Source organism: Azolla caroliniana, unplaced genomic scaffold (assembly GCF_043228905.1).
Source record: "Azolla caroliniana isolate FFs.n. ecotype wild unplaced genomic scaffold, voAzoCaro1.0.p SCAF_12, whole genome shotgun sequence".
Lineage (NCBI taxonomy): Eukaryota > Viridiplantae > Streptophyta > Polypodiopsida > Salviniales > Salviniaceae > Azolla > Azolla caroliniana.
The window spans coordinates 3,752,435-3,764,434 of record NW_028230447.1 but is presented as its reverse complement, the minus strand read 5'-3'; the positions used below and the strand labels follow the sequence as shown (position 1 = coordinate 3,764,434).

The 12,000-nt window shown below is 36.5% G+C and overlaps 1 protein-coding gene across 1 annotated transcript; it reads right to left on the bottom strand.

Annotated features, from left to right (window-relative positions):
• Window positions 1–3,800: 3,800 nt before the first annotated feature.
• LOC147856854 (uncharacterized) lies at window positions 3,801–11,680 on the bottom strand. The gene is made up of 7 exons (XM_087328213.1): window positions 10,753–11,680; window positions 5,479–5,550; window positions 5,316–5,380; window positions 4,973–5,111; window positions 4,752–4,829; window positions 4,329–4,418; window positions 3,801–4,197 (listed from the first exon to the last, which is right to left on the bottom strand). The coding sequence occupies exons 1-7, from the start codon at window positions 11,347–11,349 to the stop codon at window positions 4,093–4,095; spliced, it is 1,146 nt and encodes a 381-aa protein (XP_087184339.1). The 5' UTR covers window positions 11,350–11,680; the 3' UTR covers window positions 3,801–4,092.
• Between the last annotated feature and the right edge of the window lie 320 nt (window positions 11,681–12,000).

Sequence of the window (12,000 nt, the reverse complement as noted above, 5' to 3'; positions counted from 1 at the left end):
TCATTCCTCATATCATTGTAGAAATATTTCTCATTCTTCACGAGGAACATACAAAATCATTTTTAATCTTATCGCTTTTTAGTTCAAGCAATGTGACAATTCCCAAAATGCCTCATGACAGATATCACCGCATCATGCTTCATTCATGTTCCTAGACTCTATGCCTGACTCAAGGTTGATCTCACCACTCTCTCATTATTATCATTCTATTTATATATCTAGAGATCTAAAAAAACGCATAATCGAACTATTGTTGCCTGAAATTTGGGAATAATTTTGCAATGCTTCATGATGATATACTATATATCAAACAAAGCACATTGTACAAGAGATTAAGTCAAGACACTTACACTACTTCTAGATTTATGTAATGCAATATGAGTATATGAATAAATCTATGCATTTAGAAAAAGATAAAGTTTTATGGAAAATGTGAAAGGATCAAAGAAAGTTATAAATTCTTATAGGAGCACAAATTATAAAGGATGGAGAACATAAAGGTGAGATTACATGTTTGATCTACCATAAGAATGAGAAAAGCAAACGTGAAGATCAACATCTTTGATATGGATAGTCATTTCAAAGCACACAATGCTAATTTTGCAAACATGACCCTAGTTTTAGACACAAGTAATGCCATCACAAATGCGACAACCTAACAAGAACTCCAAAATGTGGGATTCAAACATCAATTGGTTAGATGGTTAATTTGAGTTTTGTTATTTGTATGCTATGATTTGTAATGTGGAACTTTTATACCGTTTCCTTTGGATCGCATTGGATGTATAATGTCATCCCTTGGTTACATTAAAATATTTGTGAAGAATATTATAATTCATGACATATCATCAAATGTCAGTATAGCTTTGTTGGGAAAGGAAGGCAAGGAAAAGATGCAAGAACTCCAAAAAATTCTTAAAAGCATACGATGAACATGAGCATGAAATTGCTTCATTTTTAGGGTGAAACATGAACTCTTTCAACATGTTTTTTGCCAGTTTCATAATAAAATTTGGTAAAAGAAAGAAGATACATTGAGTCTCTTCCTCGTTTAAATCTAGTGCCTCTCTTGAAAAGCCGAAGGATCCATCACGAATGATTAAGATCTTTGATAACATTTCAATCACGGACACAAGTAATTGTTGTAGATGGTCGCATCTAAGATCCACACTTGATTGTGGAAGAGAAGCAATGTAGTCCCCATGTGATAATGCCATCTTTTTTATGTCATAGTTATACTCAAGATCAAGTATCTATGTATAGAGTAGAGATTCAATCAACAATATAATAGAGCTTTAAACACAATTACAGAAATAAGAAAAAATGGCACAACAATAATTAGATTGAAGAACACAACAATGAGATTAAAGCATATAAGGTCCATCCTTAATGCCTGTCAATATGAAGCAAACTTTTAAACTTGGTCAAAGATAAAGAATCATTGAATTATGTTCACTTTATGCAAGATCAAGGTAATGTGGAATTGGGTTTTGTGAAGAAACTCTTAATTTTGTTGAGCATCTGCAAATAGAGGGGTTTATTCCTGATGTTGTCACTTATCTAAGCAGAGTGAGAGCTTGCTCAAAGATGGTAATTGGGATGAAGGTCAAGTATTACATTTGGAGATTGTGAAAAATGGGTACCAAAGAGATCTATTTCTTGGTAATGCTTTGATAGACATGTACGCAAAATGCGGCTCTCTTACTCTAGCATGGGATGTAGTTGAGGATCGACCAAGTCAACATGTGATATCGTGGAATACCCTTTATTAGTGGATATGCTAAATATGGGCCAACTAAAGACGCCCTACGTTTGTTAGTTGGTAGAACAGATGGAAACGATGGCATTCCTTCTTGAAGCAGTGACCTATATAAGTGTCCTAAATGCTTGTGGAACTCTTTGATTGATATGTACATCAAATGTGGTTTGATAATGGAATGTGATTGCATCTGGATATGTTGACTATGGGCTCGAAAAGCAAGTGTTTTATTGCCTGGAACAAATGCAAGTAGAAGAAATTTCTCTCGACTCTGCTTGATTTGTCTCCTTCTTGAAAGCTTGTTTTGGAGTAGAGTCTCTAACAAGAGGAGGGGAATTACATGGTGATACCGCAAAAGAAGGATTTGAAAAAGATACTTGTGTTGGTACGGTAAATGTGAACCAATAATTGAAGCCCGAGAGCTTTTTGATGGATTATTGTTGGTTGGAGATGTGGTACAAAGGACTGCCATGTTATTGGGCTATACAGAGCGTGATAAGAATGAAGATGCTATACAACTCTATCTTCAAATGCTTGTGCAAGGCCTCTTACCTAATATGATGACATTTTTTGGTATGTGGAAAGCATGTGGCAACATGGGGGATATACAGAAAGAGAAAGGGAACAACTTCCATGTTCAAATGTCCTCGCAAAACATGGAGGTCACAGAAACAAGTGCCCTTATTGAGAAGTATGCTTGAAGCTTAACAAGTCTTTGCCATAAGACAAGCAAGAAGTCTTTTTGAATGGTCTAGTTTAATTTCGAGATATGCTCAAAACGTAGAAACTATGTAGAAAACATTTAGCACAATTATGGTTTCAAATATCGTCTCATAGAATGCACTCAAAAGAGGCTATAGAGACTATGGATATGCCGAGGAGGTGCTGTATTAGTTTTGAGCAGATGCAAGACAATATATGTATATTGTTCCTTTAATTTTAATACCAATGGAGGATATTTTTTATGGAAAAAAAAACTTTTAAAACTTGGTCATAATCTATTAGTACAAATCATGTTGGCTATACATTGGGAATGGTGCAAAACAAAATAGGTAGAAGTACTTGACTTATATGCATATAACATAGATTTCTACACGGAGTGGCAACCTTATTAGGTTTTCATCCTTAACACTATAGTCTTTACCATTCCATAACACTCATTAGTCTTCTCACATTGAGAGATAACTATGATCTCAAATTCAGAAATAAAAAGTAGTGTAATTGATCTACAAGGTCATTCATTTCTCTTTTAATGTCAAAAGTGGATTCTTTTAGAAACGATATTACATAGGCACTCAAACACTATGAAGAAATATATCAGGAAACAAAGAGTCCTTACCAACGCTCCATTTTAACAACAAAGTGACTTCATTTAGAAATAATCTTATATAGGCACTCAAAAAACTATGAAGACAAATATTATGAAACAAAGAGTTCTAAACAATGCTCCGCTTTAACGTCAAAAGTGGCTTCCTTTAGAAACAACTTTACATAGGCACTCAAAAACAATGAAGACATATATTACAAAACAAAGAATCCTTTCTAATGCTCCCTTTTAACGTCAAAAGTGGCTTCATTTAGAAACAATCTTACATTGGCACTCGAAAACTATGAAGACATATTACGGAACAAAGTGTCTTTACCAATGCTCCGGGCTCCCTTATACTACATTGCAAATAAGGACTCCAATGTAATTCTGTATAAGATGTATCGGGATCTACCCAGGCATGTTATGACAAGCTAGAGAAATGAGATGATTTATTGTGCTATGCGTGGCAACTGAAAATAATTTAGGGGTGACATCCATGGCATTCTTCGATGCTCATGGGATGACTCCTATCATGAGAAAGGTTGATTTGTAACACTTCTATCATGAGACAGTTTTAGTTGTAGCATTGAAAGTCTTTTATCTTCGTTATATGATGTCCTTCAAATCTTGTTATGATCTTTGAAAGGCATTAAATAAAAAAATGTTGACTTCTTCAACTACAAATCTAAGGAAGTGCAAGTGTTAAGTTTGAATACATATGGTTCCAAGAAGAAAGCTGAAACACTCTGAACACTTTCACAACTTTCAAACAGTTAATAAAATTTGTACTTTAACCATGACTATACACAGTTACGATATATGTATCTTCTTCTATATATATGGACATACCCCGCTCCCCAATAAAAATAATCATATAAGATAGTCTCTTATATCCAAAGCTTTCTGATTCAACAAAGCTCCCAGGACTCTGTTTGTCTTGTGTTGAACCTTAAAAGCTACGGCTTGAATTTTATTTCAATGGATATTTGAAGCTAAGAAACCGCATATATTACAACCGAAGGTATTATGCTGCTGGATTTCCGTGGGAAATAACACCTTGAACTTGGCTTGCCTGTATGAGGTATCTGACTTCTACTGCTGCTGCTGTTGCTGCTGCCATTGCAGCTTCCTGTATTTTAGTTTTACCCAAATGTCATTCCAAATGTACTCAAAAAACACATGCCATTATCAAGCTTTCATAAGATCTTAAAGAAATCAAGGTGCCATTTTCAGAAATAAGAATCGTAAGGAATGCCACACCTGTCGCTGCCTTCTAATTTGTAGAGCATTCATTGCACGTGCCATAATGTAGCAAGGAATCAGGAAGCCAGCAGCCCTCACAAGAGAAAGCTGCAAGATAACTCACTCAGAAAGTATGAGCATTACTGGCTAGTCATTAACTGAATATTTGTCACACAGATAGTTTCACCCAAGCTTATCTAGTTGGATGCTAGATGCATTATATTAATTACAGGAACATTCATATCCTAGACTACACATCATAACCTTAACAATCTATTATTGACATTCTTTATTTTTCATTAATGTTCATGTGTGCCTAAGTGCACCTCCCTGAAACAGATTATTATTATGATTTGGTGTATCAAAATTTGTCCATTATGCCTTAATAGGCTTTCCTAAATACAAATTCTTTTCGTTCTTCTTCCCCTCCATTACAATTACCATGAAAAATGTTGAAGCATCTTCATCATCTTCACCAGTCATCGAAACAATGTGCCGAAGGAGCAATAATGCGATGAGCTTCAAAACAAAACATCAGTTATCAATGTATAAATAAAAAATGTCTAGATGGCAAAATAATTTTAGCATATCCTTTAAACCCATTTCAATTTTTTGAAGTAGAAAAATCTATATGTCGCTTTCAAAATTCCCAAAATAAGTACCATGAGGGCAACAGAACGAAAGCAAGCTGCACTATGTGCTTGTGATCCTGCATATTCATCGTACTCTGCATCCAAAAAGTGATGATCTGCAGCCAATGCGAAAATCCTAGGTTGACCACTTGCAATATCCCAACCAGCACTGTCAAAATGTCCAATACATTCAATGAAATAGTTCACAAATTCCTTCACACACTTATGTAGCTGAAATTACCTCCATTGATATAACACCAATGAGGGCAAAAACTCGAAGTTTCCCACTTAGAGGATCACTCAGTCACATGCTCATTAACAAAAGTGATACACAAATCTAAAATGTTATGAACAAACTACATAGCCATCTTACCCTATATTTATAGGGATGCTATCTGCTTCAGCTTGTTCTGGTGCCACATAACCACCTTCAAATGGCTGTCACAAAATGATGAGTGAGATCCTATGCATGATGATGGATTTAAAAATATGTGAAGAGCTTGAAGTGTGTGGATTACGGGGAGCTAGGCAAATACCTTTTGGCAGATCTCACACAAAGTGTCCCCTTTCTCATTACACCAATGTTGAACACATTTCCGATGAGCAAACTGCAAAATCATAAATGCATGAGTTCAAATTTATTAAGATCTAAATATCTAAGATAATACCTCTCTATTGCTCTGCAATCTGTACTGAAAACTTCGGACCTTACAGAGCCTTAGGGAAAAAATGGATGGGCCACTCTCTGAACCTCTCTCTTGGGTAAACGAAAACAGTAAAGCCTCTGATAAAGTCTGCTCAATCTTCCTAACCATGAGGTGAAAACATGATTCCCTGGGTAAATCTGCTATTCATCTGCCTTCTTTTACTTTGTGCTTGTATCACACATAATAGGTAATCCTCATGAGCTCATAATTAAACATGTGAGTAGATAGATCCAAACACGACTAAGGATTAATAGAATAAATGGACAATTAGATTAAGAGTGAAATCCAAATAGTAGTGGGGCACATGAAGAGTTATGGTACTGGCCTATGTTAACTGTAGAAGCAATTGCAACAGAACTCGCCTCCTTCTGTCTTCACGTTATGTAAGAAATGGTATCTCTATTTACAATAAAAGAGAGCTCCTGAACTCCATTGCTCCCTCATATTTTTAATAATTCCCTGATCTACTACTGTTTTGTCTTTTAAACATGTGTTGATCTTCATTAATTTAATCTATTAACAAGTTCTTCCTACAGCCTCATAAACTTTACTTTTTAACTCTGTATGTAAATGTGAGCATATTTTATATATTCTAGGACATAAGATAATTTCCTGATTTCTTTGGTTTCCTACCACAACAAAGACTTGAAAGTCATCCCTTCCCTTTCTCATCATACTACTGAAATGAATCCTATATTCATCATGAGCAATTCTTTGTATTTCTCTTCATAAGGGGCCAAGTAAGTATTGTGGGAATTGCCAGGCATACAGTACTGCCATTGTAACTATGACAGACCTCCCGACTATAGCTAGCTTCATGTGCTCTATGCTAGATCTCTGGCTAGTGGTGATCATCATTCCACAGATGAGGCTTGAGCCACCTTTTTATAAGTGACTGGCTAGACTGCGTGCACACTTTGCGCAGACACTAACACCAATCCCAGCTACATTTCTAAGCTAGATATCCACTGGAACACGGGCATAAGATAATTCCAAGTATAGATACTGATCACTTAAGGCTGTAAAAGAATCCCAAGTTGCAATTTTTTAAGATTAGCCTTTCTAGTTAATCAAAGCACTCATCATTATCATTATGCCTAGAATGACTGTATTACTTGACTTAAAACCATTTCAGATTCACAAAGAACATAGGTAATTGAAAGCTCAAACTCCAAATATTTTCCTTGATAGGAATGACTATATCCATCTAACCTAATGTTTACACGGAAAACATGGAAAAACATGATGTACTCCTCTTATGGAAAAATTAACTGAAAAACAACTTTACAAATCTTTAAACATGTATTGCTTCCAATATGATGCAACACGATCCATGTGCATGCAACAGTATATGATATCTACAACTTTTGGCCACCATCCTTGTTATCTAGCATAGTCTTTATGGATTATCAAGTTTGTACTTCAAACAATAGCTCCACAGTTCTAGCTATTTCCAACTTAGTAGAACCCTCAAACATTACTCCTGTCCTCCAACCTTCCTTAGTTTCCATTTTCCCCATTTGCGTAACTTACCTGCATTCCTAGCTAAAAAGGCAAGGCGGCTCATGGGTTCGAATTGGAATTCCACACGATAGTCATACGTTTTATCCTTTATTTTCATTTAATTATTTCTTTAATTATTTTTCATTTTCGGTTTCACTCTTATTTCCGCTTCTGATTTTATTTATTTATGACATTTAATTTTTACATTTTGCACATTTTGCTACTCTCTCCTAGTCTACACTCCATCTATTTTTTTTCTCTTCACTCCTTTCTACATTTCCCTCACTTACTTCAACCCCGCCTTCTTGCTCTCGTTTTCACTATCCCCATCTCATCTCCATCTCTTTTCTAACGCTTCACTTCCTTCCCTTTCATCACACCATCCTTTACCTCACTCCACAATAGCCACCTTCCTCGCCCCCTCGGCTGGACCTTCACTACATGGCGCTTACCATCATTTGCACGTTCAGTGTGACAAGCCCATGCCATAAGAGTCACCTCTGGCACCACAACCTCCATCATAAGCAGCACCGTCATTACACAAGGCCGGTTGAAGTAAGAGACTTTGTCACACCCCTGAATGCCATGAAGCATTAAGGTCTGATGAGGCATAAACAAGACACCAAACTTCACCATGCAGCAAAACACTCATTTGAGACTCATCAAAGATATGGTTATTTGAAACACAGGTTTGATGAAACACAACGCTGCTTCATCAAACGTACAAGTTCCTGCAATTCACAAAGCAGGTTCACACATTTGTGTATGTGCTGATATGATATCATAAAAGACAGAATCTAGCAAAAACGTGTCTCCAACACATTACTTGTGAATGCTCTAGCAAAGAGCTATTGTCCATACAGCACAAGCGTGCTCTAGCAAAGAGTGCGCATTCATACATCACTCACATCGTCTACGTAGGATCATGTGCTCACAAATCACTCACTCTAGCAAAGAGTGGGTGTTCACCTCACATCGAACACACGTGCTCACAACAAGCTTGTGTTCCACAGAGCACCACAAAAGTTACATCTCATAACGAAATGACCGACATTTTGCATCAATCTAAACAATGTTGCTTCATCAAATGTACATATTCCAACAATTCAACAATTAGATTGTCTATACACTGATATAACAAGCCAACATCCAGCACACAGACTCTAGCAAAGAGTGAGCATTGGCACCACATCACTCACGTGGTTTAGGAAAAAACATGTGCTCACTAATCCCTGGTGTCTTTTAGCAAAGAGTGGATATTTACCTCACACTGCACACATGTGCTCGTGAAACAAACATGTATTCCTGCCCCGCACTGCACAAATGTCGTTTCGTAAAGAAAGAATGAGGCTTCATACCAATCTAAATACTGCTGAGTCTTCAAATGTACAAGTTCCAACCATTCACCAGGCAGATTTGCTAGTTTGTTTACACACTAATACAGCATACCAGCAACTAACGCACAGAGTCCAGCAAAGAGCTATCCCCTAACGATAAGGAGGGCAAATCCCATAAAAGAGGATTTGTTGCTGCTTTGTGGATTTCCAGAAAGCCTTCAACATCATACTCTGTGTTTGGCTCATGCATCGCCTAGAAGCCTTTGGCATCTCCATAGATGTGCAATGGGAAATCTATGCATCTGTTTCAAGAAAAATGTGATCTCCCAATGTGTTGTCAAAGGTTGTGGCTACCATAATTGGAGTAAAACAAGGATGTCCACTATCACCTACTCCCTTCAGTATATATAGATGAGGTATTGCATTACATATAGAGATTTGGCGGTTCAGGAGCATGTTCAGTGGGTATTTGATACACTTCTGGCTCTGATTCTTTCTATAGAGTAGAAACCTAGGGGCCATAGGTGCTTCCTTTACTTCAAGGAATTCTGCATTTTGAATCAACCACAAGATCTTTCAAAAACAAAAATTACAATCTATCTAACTTGAGAATCTTAAATATAGATAGATAGATAGATAAAGAGATTCTTTAGTCACTTTCTTATTAAATTTTTATGTAATCTCTTGTTTAGTCTTATAGGCCATTTTAGCCTCTTAAAAGACATTAACATATCTTTCTTTTTCTCTCACCCCCAAAAACTGACCCTCATTTTTTAAGCCATAGCTCAAACCTAAAGTACCTTAAGTGTTTGAGATCAACTTCTTCAGTAGATGTAGTAGCATAGATTAAATCTCTATTGCTAACATGTTCTTCATTGTTTAATTGGGTGTAGGGGTGATGTTAGGGAGACCATTCACCAACCGAGCTAGCCCACTCCATCCACATGCTCAAGAGTGGTCAACCATCTCACCAATAATAGGTTGTTTGCCCACCCAATCTCTATAGCAACAAACTAACGGGGTATACTCCCATCGTATGTTAAGTAGATAGGATTTGCTTCTTTTCTCAAATGCAAAAATATCTAGTTACTACGTCTTGATTTTGGAAGTTCAAATTTGGGTTTTGCATTCAATTATTTTCAACTTAAGAAAGCATAAGTAGAGAAACGTTCATGTTTCATTCAGTGCGTCCACTAGAATTCATCCTAGAGAATGTATAAGAACGAAGATGGAAAAAGAGAGTTATAGGAGAACGAGAAGTTATATTTTGAAAGAAAAAAACATATAGCAGGTACAAACATGTAGGCATTTAAAAGAAAGTAACATACTTTAGCTTAATGCTGCAATATTTTGGAAGACTGATAGGCAAACACTCATATGTAGAAGAACATTGCATAAAAGTAACTTGAAATTAGGTTGTGTCTATTATAAATGTCACCCAGAAAACAGAAAAGAACAAAATCAATAGTCAGCTATTTTTAACTTGATGTTGAAAGAAAGATGCCCTTTTATATGGAATCAATCAGTTGTTTAGGTTATCTACAAATGAGAAACTCTATAACATCCTTGCATCATACAAGGATGCACATGTAAGAAGTGAGCCAGTGTAATTTGCCATTTTAGAGACATAATTGAAATTGTGTGCTTCCAAAAAGTCAGCATGTGTGCAAATGTTACTACTAATTGTGATATTTCATTGACGTTAAAGGTCAGATAAACCATAGTCTAGAGCCAAGAACCTAGCTTCCATACCTGCACATGTATGAATCTATTTGCCATATGGTAAAACTATGATACACACTTGTTAAACATAAATAAGTAGCTCTTAAACCCTTTAAGAATTAGATATCTAAGTTTCCTTGTAGCTACTAGCTTACATGCTTTCACATATAATTTGACCTTTAAAAAAGCACCAAACGAAGTTGTGTTAGTGATCTGAATTATGTTTACATATCTCCACTGAACACAAATTTTTTTCTCTATCACATTGCTAGAATATTTCACCTTTGCATTCTATTGCATGAATTTTAGAAAGGTCATGTGTATATGTTTTAAAATATATCAAGGGAATTCGTCACTACATCAACACTTTCTTCCAGCAAATACACAATTCAAACATTCTACCCACTCAAGGAAGAACGTTCAAGACCAACAAAGCATCCACAATAAAAAATGTCTATCCTTTCAAGAACGAGCTTAGCATTAACAAAGCATCCATGATTCAAAAACATTCTACCCTTTCACGGAAGAACTTAGAAGGTACCTTAAGACTTCCAGAACATGCACAGGGTGACTCGAGATTAGCAATGTCATCTTCTTCCTGACAAATTCTGCATTCTCCAACAGTAGGTTTGATACCTATTTCATATTGTTGACTACAACCTATCAATCCATTCTCCACATGCCCAACACCATGATTTTCTTCAGTGCAACCCTTCTCGGGATCCATGGATGTGCCTGCTGAAGAAATTCCTTGGTTACCATCGACCTTAACTTCAATTTTTATATCTCCCACATGTGATCCATGGCCAACAACCGTATCAGGAAGAAGATACTCATTTTCTGAGTTTCCAACCTCTTTTCTGCGCATAATATCTGGCATAACCATTTTAAAATACCGAGAAAAACCTCCGTTGACGTTCTCGTTCCTCACAGAGTTCTCGTCTATGATGTGAATGGTACCTTGACCAGACAAATTCTCATTCAAAAGAGGAGATTTCTCTTCTTCGTCCTGCTGCTGCGAGTTTTGGCAGGGATCGTGATCAGGGATATTGTTCTGAGAGAGGACAAGCTGAGATGAAGCTGAGGTCGATGATGTAGGGAAATTGTCAACAGAGACGGCAACGTGTTCATCAGTCATATTGGTGGAATGAAACAAACGAGAGAGAGAGAGAGAGAAGTAAAACCGATTCGTTCTCCGAATAAACTTTCGGGGCTCCGATCCTACAGGAACGTACGGAAAACCCTAGTTTCGAGATCGGATAGGAGAGAGTCTGTCGATGGAGCCACGGAGCAGGAACAGAAATCCAAAGCAGAGGAGACTGGAAAGAGAGAGAGACAGAGAGACAGAGAATGTGGCGATGGCGATGGCGATGGCGATGGCGAGCTCGGGGGAGGGGAATGGAAACGAAGAAAGACGAAGAAGAAAACGAAGCGCGTGTTGACACGGCCAAACAGAAAGGAAAGGAAAGCAGAGCAAAATGAAGAAGAAGAAGAAAAAATAAACAGAAGGAAGAAGAAAAAGAAAAGAAAGTGAGTGAATAAAAAGCGGCTCCACGTTTATCACAGATTCACATATAATAAATATATCCTATCCATACATATTGATATAATCATATGTATACATACAAATACATACATATATGTATACATACAGATACATATATGTATAGAGTATAACAGTATATGTATATGTATATGTATATGTGTGTATATATGTGTAATGCATGTATACATATCTAATATATATTTATACATGTATACTCTCGAATGTTGAATGTTATTGTCATCG